The 24,267-nt window shown below is 41.0% G+C and overlaps 1 protein-coding gene across 1 annotated transcript in view; it reads left to right on the forward strand.

Annotated features, from left to right (window-relative positions):
- Positions 1-22,908, forward strand: part of KIAA1210 (KIAA1210 ortholog) — a 38,419-nt gene extending 15,511 nt beyond the window's left edge. The window contains exons 2-12 of the mRNA XM_040091042.2: positions 625-701; positions 5,565-5,733; positions 10,080-10,209; positions 12,627-12,785; positions 13,358-13,423; positions 14,861-15,073; positions 15,544-15,646; positions 16,415-18,010; positions 18,898-19,046; positions 19,527-19,626; positions 22,668-22,908. Of these exons, the coding sequence (XP_039946976.1) occupies positions 625-701; positions 5,565-5,733; positions 10,080-10,209; positions 12,627-12,785; positions 13,358-13,423; positions 14,861-15,073; positions 15,544-15,646; positions 16,415-18,010; positions 18,898-19,046; positions 19,527-19,626; positions 22,668-22,840 (2,935 nt within the window). The 3' untranslated portion in view covers positions 22,841-22,908. The remainder of the gene's footprint in view (positions 1-624; positions 702-5,564; positions 5,734-10,079; positions 10,210-12,626; positions 12,786-13,357; positions 13,424-14,860; positions 15,074-15,543; positions 15,647-16,414; positions 18,011-18,897; positions 19,047-19,526; positions 19,627-22,667) is intronic.
- Positions 22,909-24,267: the final 1,359 nt, after the last annotated feature.

Here is a 24,267-nt window from a genome sequence, read left to right on the forward strand (position 1 = left end):
GATGCCATCAGCTAATTTGGTTGATCAATAGCCCTGCCGGCGATAAGGTTTCAGAGCTTGTCGTTAAAAGCTGATTGCACTGGATCCAAAATTAATTTGATCTATTGGTTTCCACAAATGTAGCATAGCCTGGAATGATGTTTCAGTGCTGATGCTTAACTGGTTTTAATAATGATGACAGACTAGACTGGTGCCTGCTGTGAGGACACTGTAATGCACGAACCCCGGGCAGCTGAGCACTTACTTACATTTTTTACAGTAGCGTGGAGCTGTCACTCTCTAGAAAAGTTTCATTATTCTAAGACTGGGAAGCATTACAGTGTTTGCTGAGCAAGTGTTATGACATCCTTCCTGAAAGCAAGCTTTGATTCTGGTCTCCTAACAAAAGAGAGGTGCGGGCAATGATTAGACTATGTTGTTAGTTGTGGCTGAGAAATAAGTGTCTCTGAAAAATGAAAAGTTCTGTGGCCAAAGTGCAAGAAGGTGTGCAAGGCATGTTTGTGATAACTGTTCGGGCATGTAGTTGTAGAAAGCATTCAGCTGTGCTCTTTCTTCATGCTGGGTGGGACCATAATCTGCTGGGGAGATGAACTAAAACTTAACTTATGCTTTCATCTGTTTCAGTGACTATATAATGGCTACAAGACCCACAGAGGTCACACAGTCACCTGAAACTGGAGACACAGTCGAAGAGTGCACAGGTAAGCAGTTGTTCTCTGAATGTATAGCTGATTGGGAAGATTTATTTCCTTCAATTAGTCAGGTCTGTCGTGACCTGTTTTGCAGTGTTGTTTTTTTTGGGGCTTCTTTTGTAGTGTAAAGAAAATTCTGAGTATTTTTCAGCTGTCAGTATTATAGAAAATATGTTTTAATGTGCAATACTGGAGCAACATATCCTGTTGGAGGATATTCCTTTTGATTCTGACTTGGATTTTAGGAGCACAATGTTATAGCTTGAAGGGCTGATTGTTGTGCCTGCATTGATATATCCTGCAGAGGTGGGAGCTGAGCCTCTTAACAAACCTCTGTCTATGGGACCTGCATCAGTACCCCCAGCAGCCTCTTTCTTTCTTTCTCTGCTTCTGGCCACAGGCAGCTGTTTGTTATTAGTCTTTAATATGGCGGTATGGCCTGATGCAAACAGTGTGAAGGGATGGAATAACAGGCAAGAAAGGAAAATATCTTACTTATGCCAAAGACTTGTCTACGTTAAAGGATATCCCCTTTGCCAGTTTGAATATGAGGAATAGCATCATGTCTGAAGCATCTCTGGAGAAAGGGCTGTCACACCATTTGATTTTTCTCTCTTTTCTTTGGCTAATGTTTTGCAATCATCTTAAATGTTTGTCTTTCAAAGGTCATCCTTTAGAAATGTATTTGCCACTATCAAAATATTGTTAGAAGAGATAAACAAATGACAAAGAGACTGTTAGTTGAACTCTGCTTGGCAGATGGATAGAGGTGAAGAAAGTGTAATGATAGATGCTCAGCACTCTGTGGTTTCTTAGATTTATAATGTAGTTTGTCACACAGTCTAGCGCTATCCTGGCAAACTGGTAAGTCTGTGTCAAGCCCATGCATGAAAATGTTTTACTTAGGTCCACTAGAAGATTCAAAAAGGAGATCAAATTCTGACCTGGGAGATAGGAAAAGCAGTAGATGGCTCATGATCTGAAGTGTTGGCTCTAAACCCACCAGGAATATTTCTGACCCTAAATTAACAACATTTTATATAGTTAAAGGCTGCTGCACTGTTGCCAAGGGGTTCAGGAGACACTTGACTGGATATGGATGAAGCCATTTTAGAATCATCTGTTTACTTCCTATGTAATGGAGGATTGCCTCACCTCTCCCTCTTCATAATTAGCTCATGATGTAAAGGCTCTAGGAGGCTAAAATCCCCACCCTTTGCAGTCCAGTGGATTAGACTGACTTCTTGAGGTTAGCCTTATTGTCTGCAATACAAGGCTTCCAGTGCACGCTGCTCCTTCTTTGTGGCAGGAGTCAGGTTGTTGTCCAAAAACTGTCAGCACCCAATGCTAGTGGTACTGAATGTCATGATTTTATTGCCTGTCTGGCAATGTCTGGTATTTTTTATGAAGCTAGAATCGTGACATTTTCTGAGAATCTTGTCTATGGGTTGGGATTTTTTTTTCCCAGGTGTTTTTAATGTTGAAACTATCTAGTCCTTGGATTTGAGGGGGGAAAGAAAGATAGAACATACATCCTGGCTGCACCCTAGGATGTCAGAGGTCATAGAAGATTCCCAAATGAATGGTTTAATTCAAATATGATCATTGACCTCCCAAATCAGATGTTTCCTATGATTTTTGCAGTTTCAATTTTTGCACTGGATGAAACATCCTTTCCTTTTTTTCTTGTTATAGGGAAGAGTAATTCCAAGATCAGAAGTTAATTCTCTCTGTGCACAGGAGACACAATGAAATAGGCAGTAGACATGCAGCAAAAAATAGAGACTACACAAACTTTACAAAGAAAGGAAAACACTTATTCCTGCTTCTTTTCTGTTATAGTTGGCTAAAACATGGCATAAGCAACTAATTTTGAGAAGGCTTTTAGTTTTCAGGGCAGTAACCTAGCAATTTAGTATTTAATTTTTAATGCCATAAAACTGAAGATTGGCAACTGTAAGATTTCAAAAGTCACCAGTGGATGAAGGGGAAATAGTTGTTTGAGCTTGGATTTTTGTCATGCAATTATTTTTTTTTTCCATTTAAAGTATTGAGATCCTCTTTATTCTATTAGTTCAAGTATTATTGAGCTTGTTACCAATTTAGTGTTATGTTGGGCTGCTTCACAGCGCACTGAGATGTAGGCACCCTTAGCTTAAAGGTGGCATCCTTTTAGTGGTGTGCAAAACCGGAGCACAACTTTTTGCAGCCGTAACAAACAAGAGCATTGTCTTTCTGAACCATGCCTTTTGTGCTAAGTGCTCCCACATAGAACTGTCCCACAGTTTTCATCTGCATCCAGCACTAAGTGTCTAGTAGTGATTTTATCTCTTTTTACATAATAATATGGCAAGTGCCAGTCTCTGGGACTGGAAGGAAACTTACTGTGTTCTCATTCATCTGAGGCAACTGAATCTTTGCGGCTGAGCAAAGCATGGTTGAAGAGGAGTTATTGCTGGAGGGGATGTACCCCACACATCAGTAATAAATTAGAGTCCAGGGGAGGCACTGAATGCGTCTGCATCAGATACTCTCTGTTGCACAATGGTACAAGCGTTGTCCCATGCCAGCTGGGGTTTGCTTGTTGGCAGTGTTTGGAAATCTTTTCTGTAGCTTCCACTCTAAAGTTAGCGCCACTTCTGATCTAGACAAGTATTTGGAATAGAACCTTGGCAATGTCTGCTTTTGTGGCAAGACTTACGTCTGTTTCTCTTAAACATCCTCAGGATCACTTGTTATTGTCTGGTTGGTTTTTTGGACTGTGTGTTCGGGGTTTTTTTTAACACTCTCCTGGTCCTCTGAAAATACCTGCATCTGATTAAGCTCATCAGCAGTGCTCGCATTAGAATCCAGCTTGCTTTCTGTCTGTACAACTGACAGTTCACCAGTGTACATGACCAATTTACGCTGTTTCTCATCTAGATTACTTTTGAGTAGCAGAACTCCTTGCCTGTCTCTAAAATTTGCCATTTTGTTCTTTGAGTTACTGACTGTGTTAGCAGACATTGCAGAACTGATAATTTTGGGGAACTGCTTTCATTAAACTTGTTAAACGTTTGTTTTGCTTATCTAAGATAAACCAGATCAGCTTTGACAAGTTTCCTGGAAGAATACCATACACATTGTCTAATTGCTGATATGAAAGACAGGAATGGTCAGGATGTGTTTCTAAAGACTCTGAAGCACACTTATCATGCTTGTTCTAATTGAGAGGCTCCGTGTGCTTGCTGTGTGACCTGTCTTCTCTTGCCAGTTCTTGCTATGGGTGCAGCATGAAATTCATTGAGCCCTGTGGGAGTCTTAACAAATCCCAAACCCTTGGGATTAACTCTGTTGTCTGGGCCACAGCAATAAAACCTGTTTGTTTTCTGTGACTGTCTCATTCGCGTATTGCCTGATACGCAGCAGTGGAAGATAAAAAGGCCTTCCACTGATACACCCCTGTGAGCAGCCGCATTCCCATTGTTATTGAGTCAGGTGGGACTCCAGTGAGAGTTCACTTCACGTGGTTTGAAAGATGCTTTGGTCTCAGAAACAGCCCAGGTCACTTGGAAAGCAGCGTGCAGCTCTTGGGTGGCTCTGCACAGGGGCAGCCGTGTCACCAGCCCGTGCCGGACACCGTGGCAGCGTCCTTGTGTGTCCTGACACGTGGTGCTGGCACTGGGCTGGGGAGCAGGGAGGAGACAGGGGGAGTAGATCTCAGTATCATTGTTTATCTCTCAAAGTGGCCACTGTCTGATGCAGCTGTGTGGTGGCACAGTTTCAGCCCCGATAAGGCCCACTGGCAGAGATCCCTACACGTACAGGGCACACGTTGAGACAGAGCATCGCCAACTAAATCATTGCTGGGAGAAGACAATAATTGTGTTGAAATAATGCCTCGCTTATGAAAGAACTCTCCAGCTGTGGGCATGTGTTATGCCAACCGCTGTAAAGTATTAATTGAACAATGAAGTTGGCTCAGATATGCAATGATGTTATTGCTCTGAGTATGTATTTAAGTCAATCACAGGGGTCTTAGTACAATAGTTTGGCCCAAACCACTCAAAGTGACCCCCTCAGTGTAAGGGTCAGGGACAAAATGCAGTACTTGTGTGGTGAAAGAAAATATACATAAGAATGTTGAAGAATTTTAGATTATTTAAAAAAAAAAAAAAGTGATGTTTCATAGTGGGATTTTTTTGTTTGTTTGTTTTTGTTCTTTTTGTATTTTCATTTGGACTGTGGAAAATCTGAAAACGAATTAACAGTTTTCCAATTGTGTTCTTAGGGCTGCTAAGTTTGGGACTTTTGTGTCCTGTAGGACAATGTCTTAAAGTTTGCTTCTTTGTCCCTGGAGGAGTTCTTGATTTTTATTTTGGGACCGTTGTTTAATGTGGAAGCAGATATTTTCGTTTTAGAGTTTATAAATTCTTTTTCCAGTTTTAATCTTTTTGCCCATGTTGAATGTCTTTCAGGTGTTGTCTCCTTAGAGCACTGAATAAAGAGCAAACAGAACTAAACCAAACTAAGTAAAGAACATTATTAGCTGAAGACATTGACAGCATTTTTAAATGAAAATATACCAAGTATGATCACTATTCATTTGTAGATAGATGCATTCTCTTTATAAGGTGTATTTTTGCATAGTCTGGAACCTAGGTAGGCACCACGATTGTCAGCTAACAGTGTTGCTTTATAGAAACCAAATGTAAGAATTGAAGTTTCACCTTTCACTGGACTCCAGCACTGAATTATTTACAAAGGAGCTGACTGAGGCTGAATGGGCTGCTCTAGCTTTGAAACTTCCTCCAGAATTTAAGAGATAACATTACCCAAGCTAAGCAATACCACCAACTCCCAAAAAATTTTTATTTTTTTTTCATGTTGCAGGAAAGAAGAAATCCAAATTTCAGACTTTCAAGAACTTCTTTGCCAAGAAGAAGAGGAAAGAACCTCCACCTCCCAGGGGAGAGAGTAATTTAAAACCTTGCCAGTCCAGCAGCGATGTCAGCATCGCTGTGCTCGACACTGCTGCACTTCATTCACCGAGGGAGGCTGGGTAAGCTGGTGGGGAAGGAAAATAAATAGGAGTGGACCTCTCACAGCAGTAGGGCGAAAGCATGAGTTGGCCCCTTAGGAGCAACCTCTGTCCAAATTTGTGCAAAACAAGCCCTAATGCTGATGAAGGAATTCCAGGAATTTCCTCTTTCTTTGCTGGTGCTTGAAGAGTCAGCCCGGAGAGGAGGGGGAGGGCAGCCGGGAGCAGGGATGATCCAGCCTCTTAGTTTAAGACTGCAGATAGCCCAGATTGCTTCGATTGTCCTTAGTGTTCGAAATCTGTCCAGGAAGGTCAGATCAGCAGCAACTTTACAAGAGGAGGATGATGTCTGAGTGCTGCTGGGACAGAGAAGTGCGAAGCTGTGTGGTTGTTTTTCAGCCTCAGTGATGCCCTCTGTGGTGGCTGCATTGAAAAGTATTTCTGGTGTATTATCAGTGTGTGATTGCTTTATTAACTTTCTTACCTAGCCCTTTAGGCATAGATAACAACTGAAGGCCTCTGGTTTTGTGTCAGCCACCGCTGGAGGGCTGTGCATGTAAAGTGAGGTTTGCAAGTCCGCAGGAGCATTTCTCAGGTCTCTGAATGGTGCTGTCCAAAACGATGTCGTTTTCTCAGTGCAGTACAAGCTATCAGCTTGCACTGCAAACTCTGCTCCACTAATAATCTTTAGACAATCAAACTACACAACATCTCCATTGCAAATCTCTAATTGACTCTGGAACAACCCTCTGAGCCTGGTCATGTCTCTTTCCAGGGGCGTCGTGGAATTGTACCATGTAGCCTGTGATTTGCCTGTTCTCCAGCTCCCCACCCTCCCCTGTTAGCCACTCAGCCAGGCCTTTCTGTGAATTGCTCTGGACCTTGGGTTGTGGAGCCAACACACATAAAATGTGACCAAACACTGGCCATGTCTATAGGTTTGCAGCGTTTTGCTGGAGGAGACATTGTGGGGAGGTGACACTAGCAGAGGGCGTGAATAGGTGACTAGAGTGGGACATGCTGAAATCAGCACTGCTGCCAGAGGCCTTCTGTCATCAAACAAGGCATCTGTTGGAGTTGGAGCCTGCATTTCTTCAGTGGAAAAGTTGTAGATACTACTTTCTCATGGGTGCTTGTTCCTCCTTGCCCCACCTTTCCCCACTTGCTCTGTGTGTCATGGAAACGATCTGGGAATGAAACGATAGATTTATTAGATAGATTTATTTTGTTTGTTAGCATAACAGCAACAGATTAAGTGACCACACAACCAGTCTCCTGAGTCAAGGGTAATTAGAGTCAGCCCAGTCCAAAAAGTTTAGGAACATCTGAGCTTGCCCCATCAGCCCATAGAAGGGATCTGGCTTAAAATCAGCTGTCTGCTCCAGAGGCGCTGTGGGTTAGAACTCTTTTTCTTGCCCTTAACCAAATATTTCAAGTCCAGCTACTGTTCACCTCAGTTCTATCCTCCAGCGACTGTGAACCATTTTGCAAGATCAGAGATCAGGAAGTGAGTAAAACCCTTTTTTTTTTCTTTTTTTTCCCCTTAAAGGTAGGATAAGAGGGACTATCCAGAAAGCTTAGGAGTATGTTTGTGCTACTTGAAAATCCTGTCATGTACGGACTCTGCATAAACACACTTTATAAGTACCTAAAGAGACTGAACTACATAATCCTTTATAAAACCTGAGCCTGAAAGCCACTGAAAATGCAACTTCTGAATGGTTTATAGCAGGACTCTGAGCTTTGCAATTTCTGGCATGCAGAATATAATACCCAGTTCTAGAACAATGCTGCTGTTTGCTTGTTCTTCAGGCAGGAGCTCTGGTTTCCTTTTTTCTTCTTTTTTCTTAAACCATGTGTGGTAGGCTGACCCTGCTGGCCATCAGGTGCCCACCAAAGCTGCTCTGTCACTCCTGTCCTCAGCTGGACATGGGAGAGAAAAGTTAATTAAAAATTTTGTGGATCAAGATGAGGACAGGGAGAGATCACTCACCAATTACCACCACTGTTTGTCACCCCCAGCTTCAAACACTAATAAAAGGAGCGGTGTTGCAGCAACAAGAAATGGAAGATGGAATGAGCCATGATGGGTTCAGGAACCTTGTGGCTGCCTGTGGAGTCCCATAATTTCCTCCGGTTTGGTGGGAAGCTCGCATGTTGATACACATGAATGAATTGAGCATTTGTGTAGGGAAATCAGTGTGGACATACAATGGCTGAAACATCCAGGCTTTAGTTAGTGCATCCTTAGCATCATCATAAATATAAATATCTGTGTATATATAAATATATAAACATACTTCCTGGAATTACAGAGGAATGTAGATTTGCACAAAAGAGACTGATCTGTACTATAGCTGCAGTTAATTCCATATTTAATCCTATGATCTTTTGGTGACTGCTAGAAGAAAACAGTAATTCCCTTGCAAACACATATGATACGAAAGCAGAGAGAGAAAGAAATACAGAGATCTTGTACTGGCAGTCTCAAGAACAAGGAGACCTCAACCCTCATGGGTAAAGAATTCCCCAGTTAGAAAGGCAAATGCATCCTAAGGCAAATCCATTCTTTGCAGTAAGTAAAATATGCCAACTAATAGTGAATATACATTACAGTAAATAAAAACTGCATGGCTGTTTTTCTTGATGTAGTAGAATTATGTCTTGCCCATATGGAGTACCTCTCATGCTGAAAAGGACCGTAAAATCAAACAGGAATGGATGGGATGCCTTCATTAATGATGAAATAAGGCAGGTGCCATGCTTATAGAGCTGCTGTCCTGCAGACTAACACAGACATTAACCATGATGTATAATGGGGAGAAGCACAAACTCTGACCTGTGCTGTGAGAGAAACAGCTCTGATTGCCTTCGACACAATATAAACGTGGAGCAAGTTTATTTTCCCCTGCTGTGAGGGTGCATATAGCTGTAGACTGACTGACTACACTTTTGGGGAGCAGAAGGGTTAGTCCAGCAGCTAGAGGAGGTGTCTCTGGAGATGTAAAGAAGGGGGGTGCAAGAGGAAAAAGAGAAAAAGAATAGGTGGTGTGTGGGGGTTTTTTTTGTTTTTTTTTTTTTTTTTTCTCTCTCTTTTTTTTTTTTTTTTCTTTTTTTTTTTCTTTTCTTTTCTTTTCTTTTCTTACAGTGTATTAATGAATGTTCACAGTCTTTCACGGCTTTCTTCTAAATAACGAGAGAATCTGTGGTTAGGCAAATGGCAGGGACCTCTTCTATTTGATTTCCTTGCAGAAGAGCTTTGACATACTGAGTTTTTCTTGTCAGAGTTGTGTTCCTAATCACCCTCTGTTCCCCATGGTCAACCTTTCAGAAGCAAAGCATTGCCTACGCAGAATCTGAGCCAAGGAATCCTTGTAATTTGTGTTTGTTAGTAGTCTCATAGCTGACAACGAGAGAATATTCTATGATGTTTTCCAGTTCAAGACTAGGATGAAATCCTGGTAGAAACTATCCTTGTTGTCCTGTGGACAACGTAATGTATGAATAGTACCTGCCTAGCTGGTGGAACTTGGTTAATAAATGATTTGGATCCTTTCTTGCTGTGCCACAGCAGAGCAAATTTTGCACTGCATAACTTAATAGCCCAAGCTCAATTAATCTCAGTTAATTGCAACTCAGTTAACAGCTGTTGTGGGACCTAGGCATTGCTTCACTGGGTTGAACACCCAATGAGCAGTAATATTTTACCTAGGCACTTTAACCTGGCCATCAATAGGTCTCTAACTGTAGCCATGGACACTTGTCCCATTGACATTTTTTAATACTCTTGGGATCTGATCACATTTAGGATATGGGTGAATGCAGCTTGTTTCATTGCTGGACATGAGAGGATTTGAATCAAATTTATTAATATATCAAAGTTAAATTTTCTGCCCACATTTGCAAGAAGGGAAAAAACCATCTCCCATTTTTGGCCGGTGTGACACACACCAGGCTGCAAAAGTTGCATCCTGAATGTCTCATGCTGGGTACACTGCCACTGAAGGAGGATGGGGGACTCCAGTTGTTCCTTTCTGCACTGTAGACCTTTCTTAGGGTGGTTTGCATCCACCTAATTCCTGACATTGGACCTAGTCATGTTGGACTCCCTCCCTAGTCCGCAAACTGACGTGTGTGTTCAATGCAGATGCTGACTGCATTGCAGAGGGACATCTGCATTTGATCAAATGTGTTTGTCCTCCCTTCTGAGTATAAAAGAAGCGAACAGTGACTATCTTAAACATGCACAAATCTGAAGTTAAGCATGATGCAATCCATTCTGGCCTCGTTATCATCCTTCTGCGCTGGTGAAGTGGTGTGGGGAATGTACCCAGTGCACTGACCACTCGTCCTTCCTTTCTTTCCAGGCCCAAGGGTAGCATGGGAAACAAAGCCTTGTCCCATGACAGTGTCTTCATTTTTGAGTCTGCACCAGGAAATGTGACAGGTGATGTCTTGTCTCAGGAAAACATACCTGGAAGAGTGAAAACCTTGCAGGTGAGAACATCATCCCCTCATTGTAGAGCTGCATTTTGTCAGCTGTCTCCCAGGAAAGTCTGTTGCTGGATTCCTTTGCTGTTTGCCTTAGGATTTTGCTGACTGAAATATCCAAAGCCAAATTTACTACTTTCCTACAAATTTGCTAATCTGCTTCTTGGAAGCTGAATTTTTGAGCAGTCCTGGTTCTTTCAGCCTTGCCCAGATCTCATAGAGTGTGATTGGAATCCTGTTCATGAAGTCTTGGAAACTTTCCTTATTAAGTATGTCCTCTTCCAGTGGGATTTATACTCTTTACTTCATAGCTACTGCTTTTGGGTTAAGGCCATTTTTTATACTGTAGTGTGTCCCTTACACTGTTATTCTTTAAACATTATCTGTGTTAGTCTTTTTGGCAGTTCTGGCTCAGATGTTTTCATTATACATGCTAGTACCAGTGGCTGTGTAAGTGTGTGGGATGATGGATATGTCAGGATGCTCTGACAGCTTTATTTATATTATTATTCTTTTGATCTCTGCCAGCAAAAGATACTGTGTTCTGCTGTGTCATTTCCTTCTTCCAAGTCAATACTGAACCCTCCTTGACAGCTCCCTTATGAACTGTTGATTATATTAATTGCATTTCACTAACTGCCCAGCTTGGAACACTGATAAAAGTTTAAGGTTTTTCCAGAGACTGAATACAAATGGTTGATAAAGGAGCCAAAGGTCATTGAAATTCTTCCTTTGCTCAGTGTGAGCTTCATATTGCAAAAGACAATTGAGTCACATGTTAAGTAATAGAAGATGCACAGAGGGACTTGCTCCTCTCTTAAGACTGCAAAATAGGCGAAGTTATTTTTTGTATAACAAAAGGGTAGCAGAAGAAATCATCTTTATGTATTACAGAACATTGTGGGGGGGGGGAAGCTCTTTTCGTGCTGTTTGCAGTCCACTGTACCCTCTCATCCATCATTGTGCATAGTAATGTAATACTGCCAGCACTGTTCTTGTAGCTTTAACAGACAGGCCTTTTCTGTAAGCTTGACTCTTGACAGAATAAAAGCCAAGCACTAATAAAAGCAGTTACTTTCTTAACAATGTAAATTAACTTCTACCAGTAGAAGACAGAATGCAAATTCAGTTTTCCCCATACCACATTGCTGTCTGCATGTAATAAATTTAATAAATCTGAGATGGGAAGTTGTGAAAAGAGACCAAAGCGAAATTGACTGTCTTTCTTTTCCTTCCCATTAAGTGCATACTTAGTTTGTATGCCTTGTGTTGCCCATATATCATGGTATTGCAATATGTTGCCCATGAATTGCGAAAGAAAGCTGTTTGAACTGAGGGACTGGCATTGTGCTACCCTGTGTGGCAGCTAGATCTATAGGAATGATATTGCAAATGAGTCTGGCTGAATAAGACTCAGCTTTTTAAGTCTGTTTTACAGTGATGTAAATGAGTGTATAGACTGCAGGAAAACACAAAACTAGGCTTAAAATTACCCAATATGGTTTAATAAGCAAAGAAACAGAAAAAAATAAGTCTGCATGTTTATCTCGGGAATATTCTGTTGAGATGTTTTCAGTTGAAGGACAAAGTTTGTACTCAGACCTTGTTTCTTTTCCAGCTTTACCACAGCTGACAGACTTAAGCCAAGAATTTTAGTAATGGTGTTTCCTGAGATCTGAACATTTTTAGTTTGAGGGAACATCTGGCTACTTGTGAGTTTGCAGACTTTGTTGTGTTTTTCTAGGGTCAGGGCCTGCCAGAACATTCTTTTGTGCAATCCTGGAAAAGAATCCCCATATTCCTTTACAAACAAAGTTGTTCCTGGCTGCTGTTACCATTCTTGCTGTAGACACAACCAGGATATGATGATGGGGAAAATTAACAAGCAGTTCATTAGGGTGGACCAGAAATGAAATTAATTTGGTATTGTATAAATCGTGACTCAGCTAATTGTGTGGGAGAGGGTTGTAGCAAGCTCTCATATTTGGAAGGACTTTGTGATGGAAAGGTGATACAAATCTGGTATTGGGAATGCTGACTGGCAGTACTTCTTGTGACTAAATACTTAAATTTATGTGACTAAAGAATTAAATCTAGAATTTTGAAAGTTTTTAATTTAAATGGAGTTAAACGGTAGTAAACTTTCTGGAATGGTGAATTTCCTGTCTTCTTTTGGTAAATTACTGAATAAAACTGATTTTGATTTTAGTTTTATACCAACACCAGTTTTAATGATGTGTCCTTGATGAATGTAGTTGGATAAAATTATCAATGGCTCTTTTCTATGAATGGTCTGTTAACTTCAAGTTTTTCTGTAAACTAGAAGATTCTGCATATCTAATGAGAGCATCTGGGTTACCAAGTCCAGAACATCTCCTTCAAATTATACCATTGAAAGTTTATATTCTATGTTTCAACCACAGCTTCAGCTGCAGCAGAACGTCAGACTTGGATCACCTCCTCTTGTTATAACTGGGAAAAAAATGGAAGATGCAGGTGCTGTTTCTGAAGATGATGGTTTACCTAGAAGCCCTCCTGAAATTTCAACCCTTCATGAAGTTCTGACAGATTCGCCAAACAAGGTATAATTGTCATTTCACCTTAGTGACCCTCTGTACAGAAAAGATAAAATCTGCCTAGAGAAGGGGAAGACCTTTTTCTTTGCTTGTGGTGAAACATGATGGTAAAGATCAGTTAGAATCAGAAGAAATAACTGGAGGGATTGTGGGCTTTTCACTCTGAGGTATATCTAGAAATTGACTCTACAAACACTCTTTCTGGGTACAATTTTCCATGCTTTTATGTAGACCAGGACTCTGACCTCTATCATTAGCAAATGCATGATTTTAGACTTCAGTGAACTTGAGAGAATTTGTAAATCGGATGATTTTAAAACAATAACCCAAATAACTTTATAAAATATACTGCCTCCGATGGTCAACCTTCCTGATGTCTCTCAATGCAGGAGAAATCTCCCCTACTTTATATTTGATTCCAATGAAGAAATTAAACCTACTGTGTAAGATAGGGACCCAGCGAACCTTCCTTTATTTTTCCTCTTGTGTTTTCTCATAATTAGCACTGGATATCCAGCTCAAGATAATTCAGTGTGATACTTCCCTTGACTTACCCTCTTCCTCGTTTTATCCCACAGTCCTCCAACCCTATTCAGCGTCATAGCTCTTTGAGTTTAGGCGGGACAGACAGTGAAGATGAACAGGTAAATAGCTCCTTTTCCTGCTAATAAACTTCCCTGAGATGGTGTATTTGGATTCTATATGGAGCCAGTACAGTAGTTTTTATTTTTTAAAATTTATTCTGGGTACAGTGTATCCTAGGAAACAATTATTTAAGAATCCAAAGTGAAGCAAATGATACTTAAAATGTACCTCTCAGGGTTTTGAGTAAGAAATAAAGACAGGCAGAAATCCACTGGCAAGTGGGCTGTGTGAAGAGGCAGCTCTGTGACACAATATGAATCTATAAAGTTACACAAAAAATTGGACCAGGCAAAGCACTTCAATTCTGCTTCCATGTCCCAGGGCCCCCATACCAAATAATCACACCTTCCCGTCAGCAGTGGCTTGTGAACAATACCCTACATCTCCCTTATCATGGAAAGTGATTGCAGGACCAACCTTTCCTGATGCCAGGTATTCCACAGGAAAGGTTGTGTTTTAATTTGCAGTTTTCTTTAGATGATAAATGACCATGAGAAGCAGCAGGTTCTGCTCTCAGAACAACACAGTCCTTGACCTGATGAGAAAAATTTACAGAGTTCATATTTTTTGATGTACCTTGACAGTTTTTGTAGATGAGATGTGAAGATGTTTTTGTGATCTTTAAAACTTCATCAGCATATGTGTTTAAAATGCCATGTTATATCCTAAGCCTAAACAAAACCAAATTGTGAATGCCAGGCACAGGGCAATAGCTACATGTCACCCAGCTTTATGAATGAAGCTTGTTTGGCATGTCTGTGACATTTTGCAAGTGTTTTGCATTTCAAAACAATAGCAAAACCACTCAAACTTCTGGTCTAGGGACTTTTCTACAAGCATTTCTTTAAACCCTTTATTTTGATTACACAATCTGCACTGATGTTCAGTTTCCCAGAGCAGCATTGCTGTGAGGATGAGATCCACATCAATGTGTGGAAGGTGGCTCAGGTGTACTGAGAAGTGTTTGATTTTCCTGAAAGTGGATATTGAAAGGGAAAAGTGGCTATGGCAGCTTTCTTAGACATAATGAGGAGCAAGCATCCGTGCTACTACTGTGGCTTTTTAATAATGTATTTCTGCCCTGGGTGACGTTGCTGGGATGAGAAGGCAGCCACACAAACGGCAGCAGTGTCTCCTGCTGGTGTCTGCACATACTGCAAACGGGTTTGCAGATAAGAGCTGGGGTGGGGACAAGCCGAGGCTCTCACCGCGGCACAGACAGGTATTTCACTTCTGTGTTACCTACAGTTGAACACACAGAATCGAGTAATCTCCCTGCAAGGGGTGACTCTAGGCATGCATTTTAAAGTGAGGATTTATGTCCAAAATTACAGCCGTTTCAAGCTTCTCTAATGGGATGAGCTAACCAAGGAAATGTTCCAGGGATGTGGGGAAGTAAAGCAAAATATATACAGCGTTGTATTTCTGTTTTACAGATACCTTCTGGAGCTTCCTCCAGGCCCATCAGTCCTTTATCCTCTGCCATTCGGGGGACCCCCATCTCAAGAGGCAACAGCTTCCTTCCTGTTGATTTTACCATCCCTGCCAGTCCCCTTGGATGCCTGGACACCTCAGCAGCCAGGCACAGGATTGCCATCAACCCTCGGAAACAGAAAGCCTTTACCAGCAAGCATCAGCTGTCTTTCCAGGCAGGTGTTTTCTGGAAAAAAACCACTGAACAGAAGGAAATGACTGTAGTTTTTAATTATTATTTTTAATTTCTTTTCTATCCCTGTCCCTTTACTTCTTCCATTGGATGAAGGGAAAACACCTCTTTTGCAACTACCAACCAACCAACGAACCAAAAAAGACTCTGAAAACTTCAATATCAGGGAAATGGAAGAAAAGTGCCATTTTTGGTTTTCATTATTTAGCCAAAAATTGTGGGTTATATGCTTTATTTGTAAAACCACTTCTGGTGTTTATAAACCTAAATGTGAGTTTTAAAGAGGCTTGAGTCTATTTTTACAAATCTAGTTCTTAACTGGAATAGTACATTACCCACTGTCTTGGTAAATGGAGGTTTTGTGTCTCTGATTTGAGTATTAATAGAAATGCCTGTATATAAAGTACAGGTTTTGTGTGTGACTCTTCAGTTAAAGAATCTTCACTTCTTTAGGTGGAACAGCTGGAAAATGAAGCATGTCTTCCTGCAACTCCAGAAAGGAAGGGAAATTCAACAGAATTACTTGAGAGTGATAAACATAAAAGCAATTGGGAAGGTAATAAGGACATAGGTATTGCTACTTTGGGTGCTTGAACTCTTCTGTATAACACTGACAGGAATTGTAAGTCCTTTCAAACTAGGCATCTTTTGGTTCTATAACATAAAGCCAATCCTGGCTGCTAATTTTTGTGATGGAAAAAATCAAGTACACTCCACAAAGTGATGGTGAAGTGGTGAATTTTGAGGGCAGCATTAAAAGAACCCATGAGGTGAAAGCACCATGTGTAGGGCAGGTTCAGAAGCACCTGCCCTGCATAGCTGGCTGGACCTCAATGAATGTGAAAGTGAGTTCCTTGATACCCAAAAACCTTAGCCTTGGCATTGTATGTTGTTCGTGTCAGGTGACTTTGATTGGATTCTCTTTACTGGATCTTCCTTTGCCGCTCACCCAGAGAGAATTTTCCCAGTCATTGTCAGTGGCTTTTCTAGGCACACGCATGCAGAAATGTCTAGGGAAATCTGGCTAGTAGCCTTACAACTAAGGGTATGCACAGTAAACAACTAAACATCAACTAAAGTGGTGCACCTGAAACAGACAGCAACTTTCAGTCATTCCCTGGATTAGGTATGTTCAAACTAAAACTTCATTAGTCTCTCACTTGGACAGCCCATTTCTCAATAGGCTCTGAACGGGCTTTTTTATCAGTCAGCAGTAGACAGACATGGGACTTTCATGTTAAAGGACTGCACTGTCTGGAATGCATACAGATGGTGTTTGAATTACAACCTTTAAGTGCACACTCTTTTCCTCTGTTTAACATAGGATTACCAGCCCAGGTGGGACCCTGTGCAAAGAGAGGCGGTTTTACGGAGACACCAGGTGTAAAAACCCCCACTGGTGCTGCCCCTGACTCTTGTAATTCCACATTTGTGGTAGAAGACACCTGTGCTTTGCTGCAAGAAGACGGGTGCCTTGCTGGCGTGGAACATCACTATAAAGGAGCCACACTCCTTCTGAGGCCTGAGCCTTCTCCAGTAAACCTGGAAGAACACCACAGCACAAAAGTGTTGTACCCTGCAGATGAGTCTGCTAATGAACCGAAATTACATCCACAAAGTACCAGTGCTGAAGTACCTGCACTTCCAGAATTGCAACAACTTGAAGGAGAAGCTGGTGTGTCTCCAGACCTACCAGCAGCTGACTTGTTTAGCAGTGGTGTGGGAACAGTGGACATGGACATACTGCCAGATGCTGCACAAAATTCCGCAGTAAATTCTGCGGATCCAAACATTAAAGTCCAGGAAAAAGGGGATATGCTGCTTACTGGCGAAGAAGAACTCTGCTTTGGTACTACTGGGAATCATTCCAACCATGCTGTCTCAGGTACTGCACTGAGCACTCCACAAATTGCAGTAGCTGACTCAGAGTCTTGTTCTGACATCAAGACAGTGGCTGTTTTGAGGTCTGAAAAGAGTTCAGTAGCAAAAAATGACAAAGAAACTTGCGAAATTATGGAATTCCATTTATCCAAGGACAGTGAAGAAAAAAAAATAGACGCTGCTGTGTCTGTCTCAGAAGCAGTTTGTGTGGGACCTTGCAGTAAATTGGAAGTATGTTTTAAAGCAGAAATTCCTGTTTCAAAGGGTAACCAAGGCAGTCAACAGGCCAATGCGTCATGCATTTCTGAAAAACCTTCCATTGGGTGTCTTGCCTCTTCAAGTTTGGCTGGCTTGAAGAGTAATATATCTTCTGATGCTGATAGTAAGGAGCACCAGATAAGCAGTACAGCTTCTCACAGAAAAACAGCAGAAGGCAATCAGTCATCAGATGAAAATGTAAAAAGTCCGCTGAAGACTGCTTCTGCTAAGCCAGTCAGATTTACCATTGCACCAGCATGGCAAAGATCTCTCTCAGGGGGTTCAAATTCAAAAGAAGATTCCTATTCCAGAAGTTCTCCAACATCCCCTATAAGACCAGAGTTCTTTGAAGGAATGACAAAAGAACACACACGTTTTGATGCAGTTACGCAGGAATCAGCAAAAACCAACTCAGATAGGTTTGCTCAAGATTGTAAGGACAGAGATCTGCATTTGAATTCTTTTATGGAGTGGGCTGACCATGAAACACAAAATTTTGAGAACCCATTTGGGGTGAGACTAAGAAGAACATCATCTTTACTAAAGTACCAGAATGAAAGCCATGTAGAGCCTCCAAAGCTGATCCCCTCAGCTGTTCCAATTGCTTCTTCTGCTTCAGTCAAGGAGGATCAGAAATTGATGGGCACTGGGAAACCACCTCCAAGCCTTCCTGTTAACACAAAGTCAGTTGTTAAAAAACCAGATCTCCTAGAAGACAAAAATCCTGGCAAGGCAAGATCGGAAGAAGTGGCAAAGAAGCAAAATAGTTATAAACCTTCAGGTATTTATACTATATTTGTATCCAAACATTGTGGAAAACTGTTCATGTAAAGAACCCTGGCAGAGTGACACACACACACACACACACACACACACACACACACACAAAAAAAAAAAAAAAAAAAAAAAAAAAAAAGAAAGAAAGACAGAAAGAAAGAAAAAAAAAAATCCTCTTTGCTAAGATCCAAATTCAGCCTTGAGTTCATCACCATTATAATTTAATTGGCTTGATGATTTGGCCAATTGAGAAAATTCTTGGCTTATCTTAATGAAGGGTGTGTTCCAGCAAGAATAACAACAGAATAATAGCTTAAATGCCTTTGAAACATTTCTGGTATGAGGTATTTGTGCTTATAATTGGAGTTTTAACACCACTTTTTAAAACTTGCTGCAGTTCAGTAGTTAAAAATTCAGACTGCAGCTGCTCAAACCTTGACTAGGAGTTGCATTAGGTGTTAATTTTTTTTAACAATGATTAAATGATTTACAACAATGATTTAAATAACATATGATTTAAATAATGATTTAAAATACTTTAAAAATTACAAAGAAGCCTGTATGTTACTGCCTATGTGAAAAAATCATTATTGTAGTACTCATTTAATCTACAATGGAAAGATGTTGTTTCAAAGGCAAAATCCAGTTCACAATGATCTCAGCGTGACTGATTGCCAGTGATCTGCCATTGACTTAGGCAGAGGCAGAGTTGGGTCAAAAACTTGAGAATAAGCAGAAGAAAAAGTTATTGCCAAGGACAAAATCATCAGGGAAGGTATCCACTGTGTTCAAAGGGTATTACAGATGCTGAAGGATTTAAAAAATGAAGCACTAGCTTTAGGCTGATTTGACCTAAATCCCTTCTTTACTTCAAAAATGCTTCTTTTGTAGAAAAAGTCTCTCCATATTTGGAAACTGTGTCCTCTGAACCAGCTTGGATCTCCGTGGCAAAGCTAAAACAAAAGGGTTTCCAGGATCATCCTCTTGCCAGAGAACATAAAGATGAAGACAAAGCTTTGACCAAAGTGGATCAAGGGGAGGTAGAGTACCAAGTAATGTAGAATGGGTGTGAATCCTGCCCCAGGTCACCTGGGTGCTTTTGCAAACTGTTCAATATTGTCTTCATGGGAGGTGTGTTGTGAGCACTACTCAAAGAGAGCTTTGCTGACCTGGCCTCTAAAACAGTGAGAGAGACTACTGATGCAAGTGAGCAAATATCTGTGACTACACTGTCACAGGGATTAGTTTCAGAGCTGGACTGTCCTATATGTTCCTTTGCAATGCTAAAACCTGAGCCTTTCAGTGCTTTCTTATTGCCCAGAGCATATTTACGTAGCTGCTTTGAGTTGTATTATCTTCCTCACTGCCTTCTCCCTCCCTCCTGCAGGAGGTTCATAACCATCCTTGCCTGGCTTTTGCTGCATTCCCACAGCCAGGTTTGAGAGGTTGCCAGGGTGAGCTTTATGAGTGCCCATGGCTGGCAGTCAGTTGCTTTTTTTTCTTCTCTCCTCGCGCTGCAGCAAGGGATCTGTGCTAGTGAGAACACACTGAAGAAGGATATGCCTTCCAGCTCTCAGGACAAGAGAACACAAATGAAGACGGTTGTGTCTGCAGCAGCAGGTACTCTTTTTCTTTACGCAGTGGCCACAGGTTGCACCAGTAAGTGGTGTGGGTGGCAGGTGATGGAGGAAGAGGGACACCATTTTTATAATCAGCACACTTTATAAAAGGCCTATCCAGACCATGGTTTTTGTAAAAGTCAACATAATGGCTTGTTTACTCAGCCCAGAAAGCAAGTGGGGAACTCTTATCTCCACTGCCAGTTCATGAAATGGCATATAAACAGTCTGGTGATTTATTACTGGCCAAGATCAGTACTAAAGAATAGCAGTTGGAGAGTGTCCAGAAGAGAGCAGCAGAAAAGGTCAGGTCTTCTAGATCTCCAGTCAGCCAGGAAATACTGATAGGAGTTGTTTAGTCTATAAGAGACAACTAAATTTTCTGCAAAGGCCAGACTAGTCTTTATGGCCAGCATGAACTTAAAATGCACCAGGGGATGTTTAGCTTAGATGTTAGGAAATACTTTCTAACAATAAGAGCAGTGAGGTGCAGAAGAGCGTGGCTTGCATATGGGGAGCGTGCAGTTTCCATGGCCAGATGTGTTGAATAGATAAACATGTATCAAGAACAATTTAGGTAGAGTCAGCTGAACACAGGTTGGATGGCCCCTCTCCTGAACACTTTGCTGTGTTTCTCTGTATTAAAGATGCAGGGGAAGAGTGTGACTCAGTTGGTGACTCACATTACCTCTTCCAAGGCTTCTGCTGGGCTGCAGCTTCTCCCTCCTTGCTTACTCAGAGTGGTGCCAAACCTCAGAGACATGCTCCAGCCAGATACAGATAAGGCAGTCCTTCAGCTGTAAAAGCATATTGTGCTAGCTGAAAGCTATTGATTGCAGATACTGCCTAAGTAGATAAGAAATGCACCACTGTGTCAGGCCTCTGGCAATGGATGAGGATTCCCGTAGCTGACGCAGCAGGAGATGTTGTCTAGAGAGAGACCATGCACCTGGCCCCTTTCTTTCCCTGTGTGATCCAGCAGCACCCAGAGTTGTCGTACTAGAGATGTTTGAGAGTGCCACTGTGCTGCTCCCTGTAGGAGTTACTGCTAGAGCTGTGAACCATTTCTGAATCTACAGGTTCTACAAAATCAGCTTTCTGCCTTACTACAGTAAGTGACTGGCTCAGGATGTTGGCACCTACACAGAGGCTCTGATGTCAGTTGCAGCTAATTTTGTGACTGTATGTGTGATTAAGATATGACACCTTTTAAAAAGGGTTCTGCTACAGGCCAGCCTTGTCTTATGGTTCTAGGTGCAAAGTGAGAGATGAAACATAAACAGGCCAAGATTTTTGCACAGATGAGGTCTTCCTCTGAAAGGCTGGTTTTCTGGACTTCTATTAATTACATTATCCTAGCTTTGGAAGCCCAGCAGTCTTTGGTCAAAATTCAGAACTTCACAAATTACTCTGCTAGTTATTTAATAGAACTTGTAGTCTTTGTGGTGCTTACAGCAGAATTACAAGTTTTTGTGTGCTACCTCTTCCCCAGAATTTGCCTAGTTTCTGACATCCAGTGACTGTTTCCTCTCCTTCAGAGGTAGCATTTATAGGCATATTTTGGTGTCCCACGACTTGAGCAACATAGAAAGTTCTGACTAGTGCTGATGTTTTAGGAGAACACTGCTCTTCTGCTGCTCAGAAAGTCAGGCCCTATTGTTTAGGAAATGTTCAGCACTGTCACATGAGTAGGAAATCTGGAATCCTAAATGTAGATTTTTCTCTTTTCTGATTTGGTTCCCATTAGCCCAACCAGGACTTTGTCTAGTTGAAAGTGCTGGTGGTGGAAAGGATGTGGGGTTAATATCCAAACGAATTATTTATTTGGATTGTTGGGCTTATTAATGAGAAGGTTCTCTCCCAAAATGTGGAAATAGATTTTCAAAATCAAAATTTAAGTAGCACTTTAATTCCTACCTCGTCTTAGATACTTCTGAAAATTTCTTGTGTACGTAGAGCTGCAGCCTGTTTAATGGACAGTATCTTTCCTCTAGTATTCTTAAGTACAGTTTGCCTCATGCAAGAACTACCAACCAGCCAGAACTTTTAAAAGATCAGAGACCTCCTGAGTGAATATGGGGAACTACTTTTATCTCTGCTCAAGGAACATGACTAATGGAGTTGATGGATACTTTCCATTGATTTCAGTGCAAGCAAGATCAACCTTCTTGTACTTAACATGGCTTAGACATTAATTTTGAAAAATTTCAAACAAGGTGAATGGAGTAGGCCTTTTCTAAATAGGAACTGAAAGCCATCAAAGAAACGTTTTCTGTATTCCTACATCCTTTGTGAGTGTGACAGGCGTTTTAGGCTGCATTAAGAGGAACACCTAGTACCATCAGAACCCCACCATCATAGCTTACAAGTGGAAGTACATAAAGCAGTGGTTTGATTCCTACCTACTATTTAATAATATTGCTGGAGCAATAGTTGTGTTGGCAGTGAAGACTGAAAAAAAAAAATCTTTAAGTCTTCTCAGTATTGGAAAACATAAACTTCTAACTCCACAGCAAGCCTGGGGTAATTCTTATCCTGCAGCTATTTTGGTTTTGTTTTCCTGTATACTCCAGAGTCTTATTCCTAGATTTTCTTGCTCTCGCAGAGCAGAATTAGCCTGTGGAACTCCTTGCTGTGTACTCTAATAAAAATCAAGAGTTGGAAAAATTAACCAAGAATATGAATTAGACAAATAATTTGGACTATAGTCTTCACATGCTCCTCATGAAGAATTTTGAAAAATTTCCTTCATTTATCCAGACTTAGACACTTCCTGTTTGGACTGAGAAGAGGGTTTTTTATGGGCACATTACTCACTGTTTAATATCAATTTTCCGGTTGCAATAGCTGGTCCTCACCATTGCTGTAGCTGGACCAGAGTGTCAGCAATAGCCAGTTAACAATTCCTTTGACTTACTGGTGAGTCACAAGCATTTTGGGTGGTAAAACAGTTTCTTTTGAGAGAACAAGATATTATTGGGAGAAATTGGATTTTTAACTCTCTGGACTTCTGGTGAGTGATGTATGTCTTCTCATGGGCAGGTAAAGTTCGACCAATTTCTCAGGAAGCATCTGTGGTTCCTGCTGTTGAAAAGGAAGCAAGGCACTCCTCTAACCTGCCAGTGACACCCTGCAGTCCTGTTGAACCGCCCTGGCTGTCCCTGGCCAAGAAGAAAGCCAAAGCATGGAGTGAAATGCCCCAGATCGTACAATAGCACATGACACGAGCATCCTTCTTCGCATTGCCAATAGCTGTGTTAACTCCATTTAATCCCTTCTTTACTGTGACTTTTTTTTTTTTTTTTTTTTTTTTTTTTTTTTTGAGAAATAAGAGCCTTAAAACTTTTGACCCGATTGTTGTATCTAAAGACATTATGAAGAAATGCCATTGTGGGCTTAATTTGATGTATTGGGAAGCTGAGCTTTTCCTACTACCAAACACTAGGAAAATTTGATTAATTTTTATATGCTTACACATCTGATGGTGATGTTCTAAGGGGACATGCTTTTGAAACATTTCTCTAGCAAAATATGTTTTAAAAGTTTCTTTTAAAGAAACTTGTTCTTTTAAAAAGACCGTACAGTATTTTGTACAGTTTGTCTTTGAGCTAAGAAATTGGTGTGTGCTTTAAAATCGATACAATGCTGGGCACTGATGTACCATGAGTCATGGGCATTGGTGTCATCACACTTCTTCCTCTAGTGCTCTGCAATGGGCAGCCTGGCTCTGCTTCAGATTCTTAAAGGATCTGTTTTGTGATAGCTATAAGATCTAAGCACATCGTGAGTTGGAGTGATTCTGGCTTTTGTGTGATTTGAAGTCTCAGTGCTGTTGATCTTGTGCTTTGCTCACAGATACCCATGGGGATGGCCCAGAGCTGCACATCCATTCTCTCCCATGCACTGGAAAAGCACCACACTGTAGCATATAGCGTGCTTTTAGTTATGCCTTTAGAAATCTGGGTAAATTAAACATTCTGCTAAAAAAAAAAAATCCTTCCTTTCTTTAATGATGGCAAACAGTGATTTTTGGGTGAGATTTCTCAGCCAATTGTCCCTCTTAAAGAGTGTGTTGGGGGGGAGAACTTGCTCCTTAGAAAGCGGCGTCTTGTTTTCAAGAAATGCCACGCTCCGTGTTCATAAGGATGTATATTTAGTCAATTGTATCTAATATTAGTCATAAAAGGGGCATCTGCTTTCCGTAACCATTAACTCAACATCAGTCTGAGAACGTGCAGCTGGAGCAGGATTATTCTCTCAGGGCCTGGCCTTGCAGTCACTTAAACACACATAAGTTTTGCTATTGACTTTGAAGGAAGCAGATATTTGAAAAATAAGCTTTGTGAGATGTTGAGAGACAGTGGCACTTACTGGTCCTTCCAGTTCTTGCAGCATTGCACGTTTATATAGTTTTTGTTTACAAGATGGATTGTTTTTAGCTGGAAAGTTGGTTGGAATTTTTAAAGGAAAATATTATCTATTGATAGGATTAACTGCAAACCAAAGAAAATTGGTTTCAGACCAGCTCAAGCAAGACTTTAATCTTCCAGTCTTGGCCTGAATTTAATATGTAATTTCTGCAATTTGAAAACAGTATTAACTAGGAGCTAGACTGTGATTTTTTTTTTTTTTTTTTTTTTTA

Source organism: Hirundo rustica, chromosome Z (genome assembly GCF_015227805.2).
Source record: "Hirundo rustica isolate bHirRus1 chromosome Z, bHirRus1.pri.v3, whole genome shotgun sequence".
NCBI classification, from domain to species: Eukaryota; Metazoa; Chordata; class Aves; order Passeriformes; family Hirundinidae; genus Hirundo; species Hirundo rustica.